We start from the raw sequence: 23,269 nt of genomic DNA, 5'->3' as shown, positions 1-23,269 counted from the left end.
TACAGGACGGGGCAAAAGTAAGCTTACAATTGTAAGTACAGGACACACAGAGTTTACTCTTGTATTATTTATTAATCACTGATTTTTTTTTTTCTCTACGAACAACCGTAAATCTACTTTCGCCCCACCCTGTATATCTGTTCTTGACTGCTTTGGACTGTGGCTGGTTCACAAAGTTGGAAAAGAATTCATTCATTCATTCCGCAAGTATTTACTGGCAGCCCCCGGGCTGGGCACCGCTGAGCACCGTCGGAGGCACTAAGGAAGGCGGGGCGTTAAACAAGGCCCCTCGGGCTGAGGCCAGCTGTCGAGCCGGACTCGCCCAGGGAGTGCCAGGTGCTGTTAAGTCCTAGGAAGAAAAATAGGGCAGGTTTCTTTCGGAAGGGGGTGGTGGGGTGTCAGTGGTCAAGACCAATCGCTGGGAGGCAGTGCCGCGGCGCAGAAATTCGTAGGGGAGGAACGATACCTGTCAGCCGTGGAGCGGCCCCTGTCGCCCCTGCAAGGTTCGAGAGCTGCAAAGTTGGGGTTCTCGGCTCTGCTCGGCCTGCTGCCGGCCCCTCCCTCACCGCCCCAGGCTTTCTCTCTTCCTAGAGCACCATCTCTCTTAGGGGAGGAGAGAGAGTGAGTGTGTGTCGGGGGAGGGGTCCTCCACCCGCCCGGCCCCCGCCCCCTCTTTCCACTTACCTCCGCCCTGCAGCCCCCTCCCCCAGTGAGCGCTCCCAGGAAGGTCCCCCCACCCCCCGGAGGAAGGCCGAGCCGAGGTCGTAGGGAAACGTGAAGTTTGTGCGGCTCAAAATGACGCAAAAATTCTTGAAGAGCTCTTTGGCGGCGGTTATCTAGAGATCAGACCATGTGAGGGGCCGAGGGTACAAATACGGCCGCTTGGGCGCAGATCCCGCACAGGCGGCGGTCGCCCCCGGTGCCTCGAGGGCGCGAGGGTCGCCCCGCCTCGGTGAGCCCGGGACCAGCCTCCCCACGGACTCCCCGCAGGTGGGTCCGCTTTCCTCCTTGCTTCTAACCCACACTTCTTTCCAGAACTTCACCCCCGTCTGCCGCCGCGGGCGCCGGCCGGGGCGTCTGTGCGCCTGGGCGGTGGGCGTCCGGATCCGCGGCCGCGCTCCGAGGAGAACGAGCGCGGACCCCAGTCCGTCCGGCCGCCGGGAGGGACAGGCGACCGCGGAGCGGGCGAGCGGGCTCCGGGGGCTCCCTGGTCTGTCGCACGCGCGGGCTTTGCGGTGCAGAGGGCGAGAGGAAGACCCTGCAAAGCGCTGTCCTGCGCTTCGGGAAAAGTTGCTTTAGCTTTTGTTTGATCCCGACTCCCTGCTGTCGCGTGTCGGGGGCTTTGTGCACAGGCGTTTCTGCGGGGAGAGCTGGGGCTGACCAACAAGCCTAACTAGAGAAGTGTCTGAGTGACACCGGAGTGGGACGAGGCTCCGCGCGCTCGGCCCGTGTTCCCCGCGGAGCCGCCGCGCGCCCGGCAGCCTCGCCGGCCGGTCAGAATCTGCGCGGACGCGGGCGCCGGCCCGCTCGTTCTCGCGGCCGCAGCGTGCGGCCGTCGGCGGCGTGAAAAGTGTGTGCGTGCAAATCTGTTTTTGAAAACGCTCTTTGGAGCTGAAGAACACTAAGGATCACATTTCCCTTTGTTCTGGGTCTTTTGCGGCATAAATGTCTTTTTCAGTTGGGGTTTTGAAGAATTTGAGAAGGGTGGGATTTCTAAGTCAGACATAACAAAGGCTTGTGTGTATGTATTTTTAGGGTCAGTTTGGTCCGGAATAAAATGAACTCGGTCAATGAATTATTTATGAGCCTACTAGCTTTCATCATAGTAAGATGAGAGCAAGTCCTTAACATGTTTTGCCTTCAGTTGCAGGGGAAAGTGTCTGAGAAAGCAACATGGGACATGTGTTTTACGAAGCGGAGGAGCACTATGGGCAGTGCTGGTGTTCGGCTTTCTAGGAGCCCAGGGAAACGCACGCCTTGGTTTTCCCTCCCATCACTTTCTTTTGTGCGGAGCCACTGATGCCCAAGGGTTCAAGCCTGGGGTAGAGGCAGGTTCTTCCGGCTGGTGCAAATTGAATCAGCCTTGTGCCGCATGGATTTTTCTGGTTTCCATTGAACCTGAATGAGAGCAGATTGAGACTGCTTCACAATTCATCAAAAGTCCCCTCCACACCCTGGTGATCGATCTAGGACATTTCGGAGGCGTAATACCAGCACAGATATTCAAACTCATTTTTTTCAATCTCCTTGCTTAAGAAATACATATACAAGGGGTGGGTGGTGAGGTGGGAGTAAGGGTGGAATATGTTGGAACTTAAATGATCAAAACCCTCAGAAGTTCCTCTCTGGAGGATTCTGAGTTGTCCCAGCATTTTGATGAAAGTCAGAGAGGCGTGTCAGAAAGTGTCACCCATGGGCGAGATGGCTTCGGAATGGGGTGCCTGGCTGGAGGGGGGTTGTCTCTTACATCAGGCTTACAAAAACTCTGTGGGTGACCCCCCCCCCCCCCCAGAGAAACGCAGGTAATTCCAGAAGTTAAGCCAGTAAGTGTCAGTTCCTTCTTTATACTCGTGGAATGGCACAACTTGAGAGAACAAAGGCAGGGCTGTCTGAAGAAGTTTAATTTGAATTAAGCTTAGTGAATCAACAGGATATAGTCAGGACTTGGCTTTTTAAATAAAGATGCCTAGATGGCCAAAGGGGAAATGCAGTCATTTTTCTGTCACTTTAAGAAATCAACTCATACCTTTGTAATTCTGGGTCACAGAGCAGTTCCTCTGGGTCTCTTGGGCCTCGGTTCTAAGTGAGGAGGAGCCAGGGTCCTGCATAACAGGGCACCCTAGTCCCTGGACTCATTCTGTGACTGGGACTCTAACCTTTCTGCTTTAAGCAAATACAAGTCGAAATGATGGGGCAAAACGCCTGAGGGCCAGGACTCTCTACTCAGATGTTGCCATCAAATCAGGGTCCTCTGGGGACCTCGTGGATTTCACTCTAAGGCAGAGGCTTTGCACACTCAGACACACGCAAGTCGAGTTCTGCACCTCCATCGTGTCCAACCAATAGGCCCAACTTCCCCCACTCCCTCAGTCCCCTTTGCAAGATGCCCAGGGTGTGGCGCAGTGGAAATGGCCCCCAGCCAGGGCAGATGCGGGCTGTGTGGTTTTCCTTCCAAGCACTGGGCTGTCGCCAGTTGGCCACACTGCCCTGAGGCTTGCACAGACCAGGCTGGGCGGTGCAGGCGGAGGCCTGAGGACGGCCCCGTTCTCGTGCCTGGGGCACGTGATGCTGACAGCTGCTCCCGTGGGTCAAGGTGCTGCCACCCCAACCCTGGACCAAGGGAACTTGTCAGTTTCTGTGTTTAACTGGATAAAAGAGCACCCTAAGGAGGGTAAGCTATCATCTTTCTGGGAGGGACCGAGGTAGAAAACAGATGGAACTAGCCTTTAAAAGAAACTCGACAGAAAGGATTTTCCCTGGGCAGAGGGGTGAGCAACTTTTCTTTCCCTGTTTTTAAAAATATTTTATTTATGTATTTTTAGAGAGAGGGGAAGGGAAGGAGAAAGAGAGAAACATCAATGTGTGGTTGCCTCTCATGCGCCCCCTACTGGTGACCTGGCCAACAACCCAAGCATGTGCCCTGACTGGGAATCAAACCAGCGACCCTTTGGTTTGCAGGCGGGCGCTCAAATCCACTGAGTCACACCAGCCAGTAAGACACACTTTCGGCTGACACAGACCCCTTATTTCCCAGGCAGAAACGGGTCCACCCTCAGAAATGGTCTCTGAGTTGCCCTGCTATGAAGGGGGCATTGCCTCCAGCCTGACCTGTGTGCCTTCTCCCTGACTGGAAAGGTGAATGCTCGTTTACTGAATGTCAACAGCACGTTGTTAAACCCAAGTGTTTTCTCAACCCCTTGTCTACTGGGGTGACAGAATGAGTCGAGATGAGGCAAGTCTGACCGCCTCATTTTCTTCTTTCCTTTGGCTTCCCTGGCTGGAAGCTGGCAGCAGCCCCCTCACTGTCACCCCAACCCTGGACCAAGGATGGGTACTTGTTAGTAGGTCTTTAAACCATCAGCTTTTAAAAAGCCACAACCAGAGAGCCCCCTGTTAACCCCAGAAACCTCTGGGCCGCAGAGTGAGAGATGAACCCCAGCAACGTGGAGACATGGAGGTGACGTCCCAGGGCCAGCTCAGTGGCAGGGGGCGTGGGGAAAGTGTCCTGGGACCCTGAGGCACGGTTCTTCTTCCGTTCTTTGTGTCAACATTTGACATAGGGAGGGAAGGGGTGAGAAGGGGTTGGGGACAATGTTAGTGGCAGAGAGAGAGCCCGTTGTGTGCTCTGGGAGAAGCCAGAGCTGGAGGCTGGTGGTGGGTTCGGCAGGAGGGAGCAAGTTAGTGGGCCTTTCCCCTCTTGTGTTTTTATGTGGTCTTTCCGGGCATATTCAAGGAAAAAAGAACATTCCATTTCCTTTGTTACTGAGCTGCTGAATGAAAACAGAATAAACAGAGTCTTTTGCTCTAAGAAGCTCCCTCAATGGAGGGAGGGGCAGAGCTGGGGGTGGCGTTGGAGGGGTCTGCTCCAGCCCGGGAGGTCTCGGCCAGGCCTGGAACCTGAGTCTCCTGCATGCCATTCTTTTTTTTCTTCCCTGGGTGTGTTGTTTTTAACTGCTAATCTAGTTAGTTGGCTCTTTCCCTTGTCTCAGAGGAAAAGAGCTGGGGCAGGGAGGAAAGGGGAGGGAAGGGCCTAGGGGCAGAGAGGAGATAGGCTGTTCTGGGCTGTTCTGGGCACTCCACGCACAGCCAGCGGAGGTGTGACCTGTGGAGGTTTCTCAGCTCCTCTGAGGGCCAGGATTATTTTTCTCCCCCCAATTTTTAATTTTGAAAAATTTCAACTGAAAAGGCAGAGAAACGGTCCAGTGACCCCCTCACCCAGATTCACCAGTTGTTAGCATTTTGTTACATTTGTGCACGCAGTCTCTCTCTAATTCTACACACATCTAAGTTTTGCATGTGTGATGTATACATGATATGATACACTGTGCATATTACATGACATCATATAGTAATTGTATAATTTACGTATGTATATAATTTTGGGGTTGAACCTTGGAGAATTTGCAAACATCCAAGTACTTCTCCAGAACTACTTCAGCCTGTGTCTGCTAAGAACAAGGACATTTTCCTAATAACCAAGCTGCATTATTATCACATTTGGGAAAGTTAACTTTGATAAAGTATAGTATTGGCTACACAGGCCATATTCAAATTTCCCCCATTATTTCAATGATACTCTTTTTAGCTTTGAGGGTTACTTTTTGAGACTAGAAACTCCTAGAGATTGGGAGCCATCCCTTGCCCTTATTTCAGTGTATCTGGCAACTGGATCGGTACTGGGTCACGACGAACTGCTTTCTCACGAATGTCCCCAAACTGCATGTGTGACTCCTTGTAAAGCACATTTCAGAACTTCTTGACCTAAGAGTATAGGCACCCTCAGTTCAAGCAACCACGCTTAAATCACAAACATCTTGTAGCTGAAGAGGTGGCCAGAGGTGGCCTCCATCGCCCTGTCTGTCCTGCTGCCTGACCCCATCTCTCCCCCAACTTCGCTTTGCCACCCAGAGAAGCGGACCCCGTTCCCCTTCTCTCCTGTTCACTGCCCGGGTTTTATTTAATTGCTCCTCAAATCCCTTTCTCCTCCTCTTCTCTCTCCTGCCTCACTCAGCAGCCACAAGTAATTCCACCCTTACTTCATAACACTCTTTCCCTGGGGCTGTTTTTTTTCTCCCTCCTTCCTCCTCCCTCCGCTTCCCCGCTCTTGGCTGCCTTTGTGAGTCTAATCCTGTTTGTTTCATATGAAAGTCTCTTAGTAACATACCTATAGTGAGGAAAAGAAAATCTGTGTTTGGAAATGCTCCTATGTTTTTTAATCTCGATTTTTATTTATTGCATAAATTGCATTATGACAATAATAAAGGAGTGTTGAGAAGGTGTAAGTGACCCTCCTTACCTTGCCTAATCTAACCCATCACTGCTGGAGTTTCCCAGGTCTCTGCCCCAGCTCGTCCACAATGAAACGTACCATGGCGGCAGAGTAAAAGCAGTTTTGTTTTTTGCAAAGTTAAATTGTGAAGTTAAGTGTATTTCTAAAGCTCTTTCTTTTAAGTTATATTTTATTGTTTATACTATTACAGTTGTCCCAATTTTTCCACCTTTGTCCCCCTCCACCCAGACAACACGGATTCCCTCAGCCAATCCCCATACGGTGGTCCATGTCCATGGTCATGCATATATGTTCTCTGACTGGTCTGTTCCCTACGCTGTACTTCACATCCCCGTGACTATTCTGTAACTACCAATTTATACTTCTTAATCTCTTCGTCTTTTTGCCCATCCCCCCACTCCCCTCCCCTCTGGCAACCATCAAAACATTCTCTGTATCTATGATTCAGTTCTGCTTTGTTCGTTTATTTTGGTTTTTAGATTCAATTATTGACAGATATGTATTTATTGTCATTTTATCATTCATAGTTGGGTTTTTCTGTTTTTTTTTTTATTTAGTTATTTAATTGTTGTTCAAGTACAGTTTTCTGTTTTTTACTCCCATCCAAGCCCATCCCCCCTCCCGTGCTCCCCACCTCCCTCCCATTTCCACCCCCCCTAGTTTTTGTCCATGTGTCCCTCATACTAGTTCCTGTAAATCCTTCATTCATAGTTTTGGTCTTTTTCTTCTCCCTCCTCCTTCTCTTCCTCTTCTCCTTCTCGTTCTTCCTCAAGAAGACCCTTTAACATTTTGTAATACCGGTTTGAGAGTGATGTACTCATTTAGCTTTTTCTTGCCTGGGAAGCTCTTTACCTGTCCTTCAATTCTAAAGGATAGCTTTGCTGGGTAGAGTCATCTTGGTTTAGGCCCTTGCTTTCATCACTTTGAATATTTCTTGCCAGTCCCTTCTAGCCTGCAAAGTTTCTTAGGAGAAATCAGCTGCCGGTTTTATGGAGGCTCCCATGTAGGTGACTGACTGCTTTACTCTTGTGGCTTTTAAGATTCTTTGTCTTTAACCTTTGGCATTTTAATTTTGATATGTTCTGGGGTGGTCCTCTTTGGGTCCATCTTGTTTGGGACTCTCTATGCTTCATGGGCTTGTATGTCTATTTCCTTCACCAAGTTAGGGAAGTTTTTAGTCATTGTTTTTTCAAATAGGTTTTCAATTTCTTGCTCTTTCTCTCCTACTTCTGGCACCCCTATGAAGCAAATGTTGGATTTTTTAAAGTTGTCTGACAGGCTGCTTACACTATTCTCAATTTTTTTTGGATTCTTTTTTCTTCTTGCTGTTTTGTATGGTTGTTTTTGCTTCCTTATGTTCCAAATCATTGATTTCATTCTTGGCTTCGTCCACTCTACTTCAAGTATTGTTTCCCTGTAAATCATTCCTTATTTCAATTAGTGTATCCTTTGTTTCTGACTGGATCTTTTTTATGCTGTTGAGGTCCCCACTAATTTCCTATATGAGTATTCTTATAACCAGTGTTTTGAAGTCTACATCTGTTAGATTGCTTATCTCCATTTTGTTTAGTTGTGTTTTTTTTTTCTGGAGTTTCATTATGTTCTTTCATTTAGGGCATGTTTCTTTGTCTCCTCATTTTGGCACCCTTTCTGTGTTTGTGTCTATGTATTAGGCAGAGTTGCTACATCTCCCAGGCTTGATAGAGTGGCCTGCCTAATGCAGTATGTGTTCTGTAGGGTCCAGTGGCACAGCCTCCTCTATCACCCAAGCTGGGAATTCAAGGCACACCAACTGTGTAGACTGTGTACACCCTCCTATTGTAGTTGAGCCTTGATTGCTGTTGCCATGTCCAAGGCCAGCCACTATCTGTGTTCTGTTTGTGGTCACACAGCATTAGCTACAGGGTGATCTGCAGATGGTTGCTACTTGTGCTGGGCTTGGAGGTTCCTAGGAAAGACCAAGCTGTGAATCAAGGCTGGCCACTGCTAGTGCCAGCCTTGAGGCCACTACCAAGAATGATGGGACTATCTGAAGTCAGATGCTGCTTGTTTGAGAGAATTTAGGAAAATCTGAAGCATGGACCAAGACAGGCCTTTTGTATGGAAAAGCCTGGAAACCACTTGGGTGAACCTGAAAGTTGAATGGGGAGGAGCCTCAGAGAATCACCAGGGCAAACAGTGTGAGCCAGGTTGGTGGAGTCTTTTTGGAGGGAGGGCTCAGAAAAGGAACAATGGCCTCTGCCAGCACTTCAGTCTGGGGGAAAACTGCTCCACAGCTCTCACCCTGAAATAATTCAGTTCCTCTCTGTATGTCTCTGATACCTTTCAGTCTGCCGTCCCCATGCTGGAACTCATAGCAAAGTGGAGTAAGTTTGTGCACGGGCCCTTTAAAAGGAACTACCTGGGATTCCAGCAGTTTCTACCTTCTGCGGTCTTAATCCCCGCTGGGTCTGCAGCAAGAAATTATGGAGATTTATATTCCCGGCACTGGAACCCTGGGCTGAGAGCCCAGGTGTGAGTCTGGGTCCTCTCGTTCCTGAGCTATCCCTCCTGATTTTTATCCACCACATATGGGTGTGGGGCCAGCTCTTTCTGTGTCTCCTCCCCTCCTGCCAGTCTCGGTGAGATTTCTTCCTTAATTTCGTAGTTGTGGGACTTCTGGCGGTTCTGAATAACGGTTGTTCTGTAATTTTGATGTGATTGTGTGAGGACGTGAGCTGTGTTTATCTATGCTGCCGTCTTGACTGGAAGTTCAACTTCTAAAGCTCTTTAAAGGTGCCTAAAAGACACCTCCAGGGAATCCATATAAGAGTCTCTATGCTTCCTCGTCTTTCTGTCCTTCAATTTAGTTTCCTTCAAGAACCAGAAAGAGCCCTGACTGATGTGGCTCAGTTGGTCAGGTGTTGTCCCATGAAGCAAAGGGTCGCTGGTTCATTCCCAGTCAGGGCACATGCCTGGTTGTGTGTTTGGTCCCCAACAGGGGTTGTGCCCCCTTTCATATCAGTGCTTCTTTCCTTCTTTTTCTCCCTCCCTTCTTCTCTTTCTAAAAACAAATAAATATTTTTTAAAGAACCAGAAAGAATGTTAAAATAAATAAATAGCTCCTAATCGGCTTTGCTGTCAACCTGTCCCTTTTGTAGTAGGTAACAACGCTGTGTTCTACAGCACACATTTTAGATAATGTTGTATTTTTATGGTTAAACTCAGGTTCTTTAAACTAGCTTAGGAGGCTAACCACCATTTACAACCTTTATTTCTGTGCGTAAAATATGTAAGTTCTAAGCAAGCAGCTCACAAGATAGACATTCGGAACATAGACTGTTGATGGGTGTGTCCACTGGTATTTGTCTCAAAAATCTAAAAAGCACACCTGTGCTCTTTTTTAATCCGAGATGTGTCAGACTTTTCCAGTCCATAGTCCATTAAAATTACTGTTGGTGACAGTCTTCCCTCCACCCCCAAGATGCACGGCAGATCCTTCTGGTGCATGAGAACAGGAGGGGCAGAACCCCGAGAATGGGACCCCGAGGAAGAAAGAGGAGTGTCCCACTTGAGGCTCAAACCTGCCGGCTTGGCATCTGTGCTGGCTGGGAGCTGTGCCGTGTACATGTCGGTTCAGCGAGTATCAAGCACAGAGATGTATAAGCCATGGCCCCTGCTTCCAGGGGAATGCAAAGCCAATGTATGCAAAACAAACAAACAAACAAACAAACAAACTATAATGATACATGAAAACCAGTGATGAATGATGGAGCAGACAGAGATCATCTTGGACTGTGGTGGTGAAAGGAAGCTTCATGGAGAGGGGTGGATAGAAACTTTAGCCAGGCCCCCTCACAGGATGGGCCCTGTTGGAGGGAGTGAGGTGTGGAGTGAGGGTGCTTGCTGGCCCACCTGCCCCTGAGAACCTGGACTGCTTGTGAAAATTCAGTACTGACATGAATCTCTTGAATTAAACTCTCCGGGTAGCAGCCCAGAAATCTGCTGTTTACAAGTTTCCCAGTAGCTCCAAGCCACTGACTGAGAGGAGCCAGCACAGACCAGTGAGTTCCAGTGGAAAGGGATAGAGGCCCCAGCTTCTGACTCAAGCTGCCTGCTTGTTGTGCATGGGGCCGAGAATCACTGAGCCTTGTGGGCCTCTGTTTCCCTGCCTGGAGGGCTAAATAGAAAAGTAGAATTGGTTCCTTTGCACGGTGGCGTAGTGACCATCAACTCACTGAGTTAAGTATTTGTCATACTTTTTAAAAATATATTTTATTTATTTATGTTTAGAGAGACCGGAAGGGAGGGAGAAAGAAAGGGGGAGACATATCAATGTGTGGTTGCCTCTTGCACACCCCCAGTTAGGGACCTGGCCTGCAACCCAGGCATGTGCCCTGACTGGGAATCAAACCAGTGACCTTTTGGTTTGCAGGCCGGTGCTCAATCCACTGAGCCACACCAGCCAAGGCAGCTTGTCATACTTTTATTTAATTTCTACAACTGGTCTATAAAAGACCCCATAAATGGTCTTTTATACACAAGAAAATGGAAGCTCAGAGAGGTTAAGCAACCTTGCCAGAGTCACATAGCCAGTAAGGGGTGCATCTGGGATTCCAGTGCAGATCTGTGAAGCAGGAGAGCTGTGGGGTATGGGCACACAGGAAATAGGAAGCGATACCTCAGGATTTGGCTGTTTGTGTTCACTAGAGGATACACTAGAGGGCTATTCATGCCCATCGAGGCCAAACCCATTTCTTTTTATGAAAGTCAAAATGAATAATCCATTGTACTTTTGACCAGCCTCGATAGGTCACTCCCACTGGTGGGAGTGATCTCAAACCCACCACCGAGGGCTGAGCCTCTAGACTTCACACTCTGTGTAGAAAGAAGCTTGAGCTGTCTTCTTCCAGGCGGCAGAAGTTCTGGACAGAGACCCTTTTTCTTTCTCACAATAACAAGCCCAAAGGGCCCTGGGGATTTTAGTCTATTAATTCCTCTCCAAAAAATTAAACTGCCTGACTGTCTCAAATAAGGAATTTTTTGGATAAAGAGATGGCTGGGTTCATGGAGGTCATTTCTACTTATGTCCAAAAACAAGCAGATTTTCTTTACTCCATTCATATCTTGAAATCTCCTTATTTTGTTTGAAAGGTGAGCAGGGAGTCCCCGTGGCTTCCGACCTACGACACACACGGCCAAGAGCTCAGTAGTCAAAACCAGACATTTCCATTGTACCCTGTACCGTGCCATCCGTTAGCACTCATAAGAATACTAGCTACTACTTCACAATGACAGCTACTTTAGAATTATAGCTATTCCTTGATTCTTTCATGTCGAATGTTTAAGTTCAGAAGTTTTCATTTTGGTCTTGTCTTTAAAAGAAAGTCCCTTCCACAAATTCGAACCCCTTTCTTACACTGCGGTGCTTGTGGGTCAGAATCAACTTAATTCAGGAATTTATGACAGAAGCTGGACAAGAAATACCAAAAAAGAAAGAGTTTTAAAATCTCAGGGCGCCCTGGGTGGGTTGCTCAGTTGGTTGCAGAGTTGTCCCATACACCAAAAGGTGGCGGGTTCAATCCCTGGTCAGGGCATACGCCTAGGCTGCAGCTTTGATCCCCAGATGAGGCGCGTATGGGGGAGGTAGCCCGTCGATGTCTTTGACATCGATGTTTCTCTCTCTCTCACCCTAAAATCAATAAACACATCCTCGAGTGAGGATTTTAAGAAAAAGAAAACAGCAACCACCTGAGGGCTAGACGTGCCACGTCCTGGTTTCAGAGACCTGGGCCCGCAGAGGAAGGCACCACAGCATGGAGAGCAGCACCAGCCTCTCCCTCTTCAAGCAGCCTGCTGTTTTTCCCACCAGGTCTTGGCCTTGGACCTGAACACCAGGAAGGCAGGACTGTGCCTGCCTTGTCTCCAAGAACCTAGCACGTAGCGGGCAAACCTCACATCGCTGCCCGGTTAGGGTAGATCCGTGGCAGAATGCTGGGTTTGGTGTTTACCGTTTTAGTTGGTGCCTGGCCTCTGTAATGCAAGGCTTCCTGTCACCCTTGGTAGGTATGTGTCTTGGGACTTTCAGACTCCCTCCTAATAGTGAATGCAAATTGCCACTTGGCTATATGACCTGTAATTAACCTTATCTCAGTGGTAGACCCATAATTTGTGGTGGGCTTTTTTTGTTTGTTTTTGAAATGGAAATTGAGCATCCTGAGAAATGAACTCACTTTGATCTCCATGTGTGAAGTCAAAGTCCAACATTTCTGTAGTGTTTCTGCTTAGATTGTGCTGATGAGCGCCAAACAGACACAAAGGGACAGGCATTTTCAAACAACTGGGTGGTTACCTGACTAATCATTGTAATGGTAATTACATGCTTGTTCAGGTACTGGTTCCCCTGGCTACAGAGGCAGGGTTTGGGGAAAGAAGAATGGAGGTTTGATCAGAAGTTTAAATAGAAACGATGCTTTTTACTAAGGGAGGTGGGGACAAAGTAGTGCACTCCTTGGGCTGAGAGGAAGGAGTATGAATAAATAGGAAGTCGACTGTCAGCCCATCAACTGCACCTCGGCTGCCTCTGGTGTTCAGGGGCTGGGGGGGAGGCTCCTGCCTGTCAAGCTGTCGTCCCACCCAGGAGCTGGGTCACGTGGCACCTCCCAGCCCTGTTCCTGCTCTGCTTGTCCCTGTGTATCCTGGGACCACGGCACATATTCAAGGTGCAAAGGAAGGCTTCTGGGGCTTTTTCCGGCCACGGAGAAACTCAAAGGCTGCTTGGTGGAGGTCATGGCTGTCCTATTGACCCTGTTTGCAATCTCTCTACCCAGAAGAATAAAAATATCTTTTAAAGAAGAAAGCTTGCAAGAGAGCATTCTTGGAAACCAACCGGAACCACTCTAACTTCTCTATTCCTGAGCCCCTTGCTCTCCATCACTGTCATCTACCCACTGGGGAAAGCTAGTCAGTGCTTGGTAGAATCGGGGACCTGGGCAAGGAGCTGGGATCCACAGGCAGCATCCTGCCGGCAGAAGGGGTTCCAGGCCAGGCCATCTGCCCATGGCTGACCGATTAGGAACTGAGTGACAGAGGCCTGGGAGCGAATTGGAGAAAAGATGTGCCTCTCTGCCAGTTTGGTGGCTTCAAGTGGCAGTGACTTCTGTGTTTGCAGCCCAGGTTCTATGGTCAGGGCAGGAGCACAGTAGGATAACCCCTGAAAGCAGAGCTGGATGGAGAAAGGCCAGCCTCTGGGGAGAAGCAACCTGAAGTGACAAATTGGCTAAGGGATGCTCTTAACATGTTTTCTTACAGCTCAGGCCATTTCAGCCTGCTGGTAGTTGTGTGTGGTTTTGTTTTAAGAGTGCTGGGGATATTTCAGGAATCCAGGCCTTTGTAGTGCTCAGAACAAAAACAGGGAATAGTGTATATTCTTGTCGTAGCTGCTCGTGACAGGTGCCAAGAAACCAAGCTCAGATGCCGTGGGGGCTGAGCCCCTAAGGGTCCTCGTGAACACACATTGTCTCCCAAAAGTTCACCGACACGCACAGTTTCCAGCTTCCCTGCAGAAGACCCTGGGGAGAAAGTCAGTGAAACTTAGAACAAATCAGCTGACCCCTGCAGCAGGAAGGTGACGAGTCGCCGGTGTGGCAGAGTGCCACTGTGTCCTCGGAGGGGACGATGTTTTCCTTCCACAGGCCATGGTGGGTGTGCCGGAGGACGGTTAGGTGAGGCTTTGAGCTTCAATTTAAAGGAGAGGAAAGTTGTGTCCGACAGATATGAAGAAAAAATTTTTGAGTATAATTTTGAAGGTAGAGAAACAAAGATCAGGCCAGGGGACCTCAGCCAGGGGCAGGCTCTGTCGCTGAGTGCCATCTGGGACTCATCGTAAAGCTCCTTATCTCTGCCATCTGGTCTTCCAGTTCTCGGGTGTTTAGTGTGGCGAGCATGTTGCTGATAGAGGCCTTCTTCAGACAACACCGCCAGGGACAGCCACGTGCAGGTGGCATTTAGCTGTATATTTAAACATATTGACGTCTCATAAAATTCCTTGGCCTCACAGCTTCTTAGAGTGAGTGTGAGGATATGTAGTTATTTTAAAACTTCATCGAGTCTAGTTGAGGTCCCGGGGAAGGGGGGAGAAGGGAGAGACTGGATAGCAGTGTAAACAGGGGAAGAAGGGGGGTTTATCGAGACTGTTCTTTGCAGAAGTTTGTATTCTTCTATGAGTGGTGTTTGTATCCCTGTGCCCAGGACAGGTGGGGGCCAAACAGCTGGGTGGAGGAACCCAGGACACCTACTTTACCTCATTACATGCACACGCACTATCTCCATAGCGCCAGTTTCTGTCTTGTTGCTGTAATATTTTTGGCAACAATAAATTCCTTAAACATTTTTATTTTCTGTTGTACAGAAAACAGAACCCAGCAGACATAAAACTCCACTTAGCTGTGTCCCCCAGTGTTCGCGTCTCAGCCCTGCCGATATCTGTGTGCGCGGTCATCAGTATGGATCTACTACTTCGTGTTCCAGTTTTTCACTCATCACATGCTTGTCCCTACATTGCCGTGTGTGGATAGTTCAGTCGTGCTCACTAAAAGCCCAGAGTAGGTAGGACGCATACACTGCCCTCTGTATTAAGCGACCCATTCCTAGCCATCCTCCCAGTTGGGTTTGCAAGGGTAGGATAAACCTTTGCACCATGACTAGGGGTGGCAATTATCCCTGGGTGTCTTTTGCTAGAAAGGTATATGATCTGAGCTAAGCAGAAACGTGCTTCAAATTCCAAACTGTTTGCAGAGTCTGAAAAGGTCAGGCCCAGAAGAAATGAAGTTAGCCGGAAGGTTTTGGTTGTTTACTACTTTGTAATAGGCCATAGGTTTAAAGTCCAAAGGGGCTCGGCTTTCTACCCCACGTTTGACATCTCAGACCTCAGTCCAGAGGAGAGAAAGCTGAGCTGGCTTCCCTGCACCTTTGCCCACGGCAGTGATAAGCTGGGGGCAGAGGGTGGGCTGGGGAGGGTGGCCCTGCCCTCCTCACTTGTGGGGACAGACATACCAGCCGTGCCTGCATCTGTAACCACTGAGCTCCTTTCCCTGGCTCTTTTTCCATGGATGAGAGGTACCCTGCTGCCCCTATTGCAAAATAACAAGTGGATTACCACAGGAGCTGCTGGGAGTGCCAAGAAGAATGAATGGAGAGCAGCAGCGCTGTGTGAGACCCAGTGGGACTTGCAGAGATGTAATGGGAACAAAGAAAGGAGAAGCACAGATTGACTGGACACAGACAGAAGCAGCTAGAAAGTGCTCAAAGGCTTCTAAGAGCTGGATGACAGGGACAGTGAAAAAGTCTGCAGCTCGGGAGCTGGGCTGCCTCAGAAAGGATGGTCTTTTCACTTCTATCATTTGCTTATTTCCTCTTTAAGTCACATCTATAGTTTACATAAAATGTACTTTAAGTGTGCAGCTTAAATGATGGAGAGAACTGTTCTTATCTACTTGCAAGCTGGAACTGCCTCTTCATTTATTATTCTTTTCCCAGCACAGCATCCAGGACAGAGTAAGTCCTCTGGGAAGCCCAGGTGAAGTGAGCACTCTTCTTACGTTCTCCTGAGTTACTGGTAAACTCCAGCAGGAGATTCCAGTCCTAAAGTGAAGCAAATACCTTGTTCGTAAATGAAGCCTCTGCAGGACCTTGGTGGTTTGCCGTGTATTTTTATTTCTTTTATTTTTCAAGTTAATTGATTGAGGTTTGAAAGATGTAGTTGATTTTATTGACTCTCAGACAGAAAATAGGATGTCTCACATTAACAGATGCATTTATAATTTTATTAACTTATGTAGTTTAAAGTGTATGATGAGCAGATCCAAGATGGCAGCAGAGTAGGTGGATGTTACACTCACCTCCTCCCAGGACCCAGCTGGAATTACAACTAAGTTATAGAGCAATCAACCTGAATAACAAGTTGAAGACTAGCTAAAGAGAAGTCTTGTAACCAGGGGTTTATGGAAGAAGCCACATCAAGCCTGGTAGGGAGGGCAGAGATGTGGAAAGGGCTGGCCCCACTCCCATGAGCAGCTGAGTTAAGGAGGCATAGCACAGCTGCAGAGGTTCCCCTGAGAAGTCTGGGGTCTCAACCCCAAGCTGGTCTCCTCCCAGCCCAGAGTACCAGAGCCTGGAAGAGGTGCCCACATGACATCTAGCTGTGAAAGTCAGAGGGGATTCTCTTCGCCAGGGAGAGACAGGAGTCTGGTAGAGACACAGGCATCTTCTTAAAGGGCCAATGCACAAACTCTTGTTTGCGGCCATTCACTCTGGGCTCTGGTGGAGGAAGGATGAGCAGACTAGAGTCATGTGAGGGCAACTGGGGTTTGTGGTTCTGTGGAGAGAACTAAAGAGACAGCTGCCATGATATGTTTGCTAAATCCCTCTCCCACATCACGGATGCCATCTTTCTTGGGTGGAACATTCCCCTCCAAACAGCATCAGCCTGGGGAATGCAACAGCCCCACCCTCCCGGCTTCCTGTTGCCCCTCCCTGCAGAGCTTGTGCCCTGCTGGAAGGGCCAGAGGGTCGAGGTCTGGGCAGACTCAGGGGGTAGTCAGTGACTGAGTCCTACGGCTTTGGGGTGAGGGCATTTCCTCCTTTCCTGTGAACCTGACTGGTGCCTCCCCCTCACAGGCGATCTGCTAGCTCCACTCTCTAGGCTCCTGGCGGCCCCATCCTCCCAACACCTGGTGGCTGCACCCTTCCAAAGTCTGAGCTGTGCCCTGGACAGACTCAGTTGTGTGGCTCTGGGATGGGGCCACTCCCCCCACTGTTTCTCAAGCCTGACCAGTACATGCCACTTATGGGAGATCCACTAGCCCATTTTCCTGACTCCCAGCAGTCCTGCCCTGCTGAGATCATGTCCTTGGCAGAATCTGGGACAAACTGAGGTGTGTGGACAGGGACCATTTCCCCCTCACCCTACATGCCCGAGCATTGCAGAACCCTCTCTTTACTCAGCCAAATCTTGGTCTGTCTGGGCCTCATAAACTCTGTTGGTCTTACCCTGGCAACATTCTAAAATCCCACCCCATCACAAAGGTGTGCAGGCACCCAGAGAGTGGCAGTTAGATTTGGTATACCCTGGGACATTTGCTAAGTGGCCTCAGACCCAGTATTGGCACCAAGTTTTGACCTGTAACAATCTGGTAAACACCAGTCACCCTTACCTAGTGGCTCACTAAGAACCTTCCTCATGCAACTCAAGTACCACCAGAGGCTCTTCCAGTGACTGAGCCTAACAGGCAGCTACAGGTAGAGACAGGAGGAAGGGGAATCTCAGAAGGCCTTGGGAATTTTTTTTTATCTTTAGAGGGGAAGGGAAGGAGAGAGGGAGAGAAACATCAATCAATGGTTGCCTCCCATGTGTCCCCTGCTGGGAACTGGCCTACAACCCAGACATGTGCCCTGACTGGGAATTGAACCTCGATACTCTGGTTCGCAGGCCTGCGCTCAATCCATTGAGCTACACCAGCCAGGGCTCAGGCCTTGGGACTTTTGTTGACCTGGCTCTGGGCCTGGGGCTGGTAAAAGCTGGCAAAAGCTGGCCTAGGTGTAGAGCTTGGTCCTTCCTGTGTACACACAGGTCTGTAGAAGCAACCACAAACTGTGGATCACTTTGGAGCTCCAAACAGGTTGTATAGGGCTAGTTACAGACAGTGTCTGACTTTGGCTGGCCTCAGAGTCCCTGTCCAGAGGCTCCAGAATCAATGCACCCAGTGGTCAGCTTCCGAAAACATCAGAGCAGGATCCAAACAGCTTCACAAGCAGCATATCGAAAGGGAGATGTTAGCAGGTACCAGACCCTGCAGAGGCAAATTCTGTTTCATGATGTCAGCACCTGCATAGCAGCTCATACTGTGGTCAGGGTTGATCCTCAGAGTCAGCCAGTCTGAGGGTTGATCCCATGAATGAGAGATCCAATAATAGTCAAGACTCAATTAAAATAGGAGGGCCCACATAACTCACACAAGGGACATTCCTAGAGTGCTCAGCTCAGCTGATCGAAGATACTGTGCCACTGGGTCCCCCAGGACAACTACTATATAAGGCCACCCTACCAAGACTGGGAGTCATAGAAGATCTACCTAACACATAGAAACAAACACAGAAAGGCAGCCAAATTGGGGAGACAGAGAAACATTCCCCAAATGAAAGAACAGGAGAAGTCTCTGGAATAAAGCTAAATGAAGTAGAGGCAAATAATTGATCAGATATACAACTCAAAAAGTAGTTATAAGGATGTTCAAGGAACTTAGGAAGAACCACAACAGTGTGAAAAAGGATACGGAAACCACAAAAACAAATGAGTCAGAAATGAAGAATATAATATCCGAAAGAAAGAATACACTGGAAGGAATAAACAGTGGTTGGGTGAAGCAGAGAATCGAATTGGTAATTTGGAAGACAGGGTAGCAGACGAGAACACCCAATCAGAACAAAGAAAAAAAGAATTAAAAAATTCTGGGTAGTTTAAGGGATCTTTGGAACAGCATGAAGCATAACAATAACCTTATCATAGGGGTACCAGAGGAAGAAGTAAAAGAGCAAGGAATTGAGAACCTGTTTCAAGAACTAATTAGCACCCTGGCTGGGTATGTCACTTGGTTGGAGCATTGTCCCAATATGCCAAAGTCGTGAGCTTGATCTCCAGTTGGGCACTTACAAGAAGCAACCAGAGAACACAAATATGTAGAATAACAAGTCAATGTCTCTTTTTTTCTTTCTCTCATCCTTCTCCCCTCCCCTCCCCCCAAAATCAATTTCGTTAAAAAGGAACTAATGACTGAAGACTCCCCTAACCTGGTGAAGGAAAAACAGCGAGTCTAGGAAGTACAGAGAGTCCCAAACAAGATGAACTCAAAGAATCCCACACCAAGACACGTCAAAATTAAAATGGCAAAGATTAAAGACAAAGAGAGAATCTTAAAAGCAATAAGGGAAAGATAGTGAGTTACCTACAAGGGAGCTCCCATAAAACTAACAGCTGACTTCTCAATAGAAACCTTCCAGGCCAGAAGGAATTGGCAAGAAATATTCAAAGTGATGAAAAGCAAGGACCTACAACTAAGACTACTTTACTCAACAAGGCTATCATTTAAAATTGAAGGAGAAATAAAGAACTTCTCAGACAAGAAAAAAGCTAAAGGAATTTTTTATCACCAAACCAGTACCATTAGAAATGTTAAAGGGCCCTCTTTAAGAATAAGAGGAAGTAGACAAAAAAGAACAACATAGTTAAAAGAATAAAATGGTGAAATATGTACTTATCAGTAATCACTTTAAATGTGAATGGCTTAAATGCTTCAATCAAAAGATATAAAGTAACTGAATGGATAAGAAAACAAGACCCTTGTATATACTGTTCTCAGGAGACCCACCTCAGAACTAAAGATGTACACAGACTAAGAGAAAAGGGATGAGGGAAGATATTCATGCAGATAGAAAGGGAAAAAAAGCTGGGATAGCAATATTTTATCTGACAAAATAGACTTTAAAACAAAGGGTATAGTAAGAGACAAAGATGGATACTACATAATGATAAAGTGAGCAATCCAATAAGAGAATATAATCCTTGTAAACATTTATGCACCCAACAGAGGAGCACCTAACTATGTGCAACAAATCTTGATGGACATAATAGGAGAAATTGTAGTATAGTCACAGCAGAAATACACACAAAAAAAGTCTAACAATGCAAAAGACCAATGAAAGAAAAAGCTGTTTTTTTAAAAAGATAAATAAGATTGACAAAACTTTAACCAGACTCATTAATTTAAAAAAAAGGGGGGGGCAAATAAATAAAATCAGAAAGAGGAAAAGTAGCAACTGACACCACAGAAATACAAAGTAAGAAAATGTTATAAACAACTATATGCCAATAAATTGGACAATCTGGAAGAAATAAATAAATTCCTAGAAACATACAATCTTCTAAAACTTTTCAATCAGGAAGAATCAGAAAATCCAAATAGACTGATTACAATTAATGAAATTGAATCAGTAATCAAAAACCTCTCGACAAACAAAAGTCCTGGACTGGATAGCTGCACAGGATAATTTTACCAAACATTCTAAGAACTATCACTTATCCTTCTCAAACTATTCCAAAGTGTTCAAGGGGGAAAGAAGACTCCCAAGCTTATTTTATGAGGCCAGCATTATCCTAAACCAAAAACCAGATAAAAATACTACAAAAAAGAAAAAAAGGAAATTATAGGCCAATATATCCCTGATGAACATAGATGCTAAAATCCTCAATAAAGTAGTAGCAAACATGATCCAGCAACACATTAAAAAGCTCATACACAATGATCAAGTGGGATTTATTCTGGGGATACAAGGTTGGTGTAATATTTACAGATCAATCAATGTGATATATCACATAAACACAATGAAGAATAGAAATCATGATCATATTAATAGGTGCAGAAAAAGCACTTGATAAAAGCCAGCACTCATTTATGATAAAAATTCTCAGCAAAGTGGGAACAGAGGAAACATACTTCAATGTAATAAAGGCCAAATGTGACAAACCCACAGGCAATATCATTTCATACTCAATAAGCAAAAACTAAAAGCATGTCCCTTAAGATCGGGAACAAGACAGGAATGTCAATTTTTAGCACTTTTATTCACTAGTACTAGAAATCCTAGCCACAACAATCAGGCAAGAACAGGAAATAAAAGGCATTCAAACTGGAAAGAAGTAAAACTGTCATTATTTGTGGATGATATGAACCCTATTTAGAGAACCCTAAATGTTCCACAAAAAAACTACTAGAACTGAGAAGTATTTAGTAAAGGAGCAGGATACAAAATAAGTATCTATAAACCAGTTGCATTTTATACACCAATAATTAACTATCAGAAAGGGAAACTAAGAAAACAATTTTATTTACAATGGCATCAAAAATAAAATAAAATACCTAGGAATAAATTTATCCAAGGATGTAAAAAATCTGTACTCAGAAAATTATAAAACTGAATTAAAAAACTGGAGAAGATACAAATAAGTGGAAGCACATACTGTGTTCATGAATAGGAAGAATTAACATCATTAAAATATCCATACTCCCCACAGCAATCTGTGGATTCAACACAATTCTTATCAAAATACCAATAGCATATCTCATAAAACTAGAACAAATATTCCCAAAATTTATATGGAACCACAGAGGACCTCAAATAACCTCAACAATCTTTAGAAAAAAATACAAAATTGGAGGCATCGCACTACCTGATGTCAAACTATACTACAAGGTTATAGTAATCAAAACATCTTGGTACCAGTATAAAAACAGACATTAGATTAACGAAACAATAGAAAGCCCAGGAATAAACCCACAACTTTATGGTCAATTAATATTTTACAAAGGAGACAAGAATATACAATGGGGTAAAGATAGTCTATTCAATAAATGATGTTGGGAAAATTGGACCGATAACATGCAAAAGAAGCAAACTAGACCACCTTCTTACACCATACATAAAAATAAACTCAGAATGGATTAAAGACAAATGTTAGACTCGAGACCATGAAAATCCTAGAAGAAAATATGGGTAATCAAATCTCAGGCATTTATTGTAGCAATACTTTTTCTGACATATCTCCTCAGGCAATGGAAACAAACAAAAAAATAAGTAAATGGGACTACATCAAACTAAAAAGGGTTTGCACAGCAAAGGAGACCATCAACAAAATTAAAAGACAACTCACTGGATGGGAGAACATATTCACCAAGGATATATCTGATAAGGGTTAATATCCAAAATTCATAAAGAACTTACACAACACAACGCCCCCCCCCAAAAAAAGCACAACCCAATTAAAAAATGGGCAAAAGGCCTGAATAGACAATTTTCCAAAGAGGATATACAGATGGCCAATAGACATATAAAAAATGCTCAATGTCACTAATCATCAGAGTAATGCAAATTAAAACCATAATGAGCCCTGGCTGGTATGGCTCAGTGGATTGAGTGCCAGCCTGCAAACCAGAGGGTCACTGGTTTGATTCCCAGTCAGGGTGCATGCCTGGGTTGAGGGCCAAGTCCCCAGTGGAGAATGCTCAAGAGGCAACTACACATTGATGTTTCTCTTTCTCCCTCCCTTCCCTAGTCTAAAAATAAATAAATAGAATCTTAAAAACAAAAATAGAACTGCCTTATGACCCAGCCATTCCACTTCTGACATGTATCCAAAGAAACCCAAAACACTAATTTGAAAGAAATACATGCACCCCATATACCCCTATGTTCATTGCAGGGTTATTTACAATCACTGAGATTTGGAAGCAGCCCAAATGCCTATCAGTAGAGTGGATAAAACAACTATGGGACATTTACACAGTGGAATACTTCTTGGCTGTCAAAAAGAAGGCAATCTTACCCTTTGCAACAGCATAGATGAACCCAGAGAGCATTATGCTAAGTGAAGTAAGCCAGTCAGAGAAAGACAAATATATGATTTCACTCATATGTGGACTCTAATGAATAAAATAAACTAACAAACCAAATAGAAACAGACTCAGAACAGATTGACAATTGTCAGGAGGGAAGGAGTAAATGGGGGTCTGGGTAAAAAGTGAAGAGATTAAGCAAAAAAAAAAGATGTATGATGAATTAATACCAAAACCAAATTAAAATGCCTAATTTAATTCTCTCTCTGTGTGCCTTTCCAGCAGAGCCCTCCACCCCATCAATGTAAAGCTGAGGACCCCACAGGTTGTGCACCAGAAAATCGGTTCTGGTCCTCGGCAGATGTGCGTCAGTACCAGCTACTAGAGAGCAGGATGGAGACCACACCTATAAATTCCCAGAAGGAGCTGTCAGTGTGTGAGGATGGAGAAGACTGTCAGGAAAATGGAGTTCTACAGAAGGGTGTCCCCGCCCCTGGGGATAAGGCGGAGTCCGGCCAGATCTCCAATGGGTACTCGGCAGTTCCGAGCCCCAGTGCAGGAGATGACACTCAGCACTCCATCCCGGCTGCCACCACCGCCCTAGTGGCTGAGGTTCACCAAGTGGAACGGGAGACCTGGGGCAAGAAGATGGATTTCCTCTTGTCAGTCATTGGCTATGCTGTGGACCTGGGCAATGTCTGGCGCTTTCCCTACATATGTTACCAGAATGGAGGGGGTCAGTATCTCGGGCCACGAGCAGGGGCTGTGATCTGGGTGGTCTGTAGAGGCTCTTAGGAGGCCAGAGGATAAGTGTATCTTTTCTATCTTGTTTAAC

At 46.4% G+C, this 23,269-nt stretch overlaps 1 protein-coding gene across 3 annotated transcripts in view; it reads left to right on the top strand.

The window, feature by feature from the left end:
• Positions 1-886: 886 nt before the first annotated feature.
• SLC6A4 (solute carrier family 6 member 4) overlaps positions 887-23,269 on the top strand; it is a 41,199-nt gene continuing 18,816 nt past the window's right edge. The window contains exons 1-2 of one of the 3 annotated variants that reach the window (XM_037162917.2): positions 887-990; positions 22,720-23,170. In XM_037162917.2, the coding sequence (XP_037018812.2) occupies positions 22,828-23,170 (343 nt within the window). In that variant the 5' untranslated portion in view covers positions 887-990; positions 22,720-22,827. Of the gene's footprint in view, positions 991-15,577; positions 15,695-22,716; positions 23,171-23,269 lie in introns of those variants that run through there. The other 2 variants (XM_037162916.2, XM_053662693.1) reach the window with 2 other exon arrangements.

This window comes from Artibeus jamaicensis, unplaced genomic scaffold, assembly GCF_021234435.1.
Source record: "Artibeus jamaicensis isolate MK-2021 breed Jamaican fruit bat unplaced genomic scaffold, CSHL_Jam_final contig_2790, whole genome shotgun sequence".
NCBI lineage: Eukaryota > Metazoa > Chordata > Mammalia > Chiroptera > Phyllostomidae > Artibeus > Artibeus jamaicensis.
The sequence above is the reverse complement of the archived record's forward strand: the minus strand, read 5'-3'. Positions and strand labels throughout refer to the sequence as shown.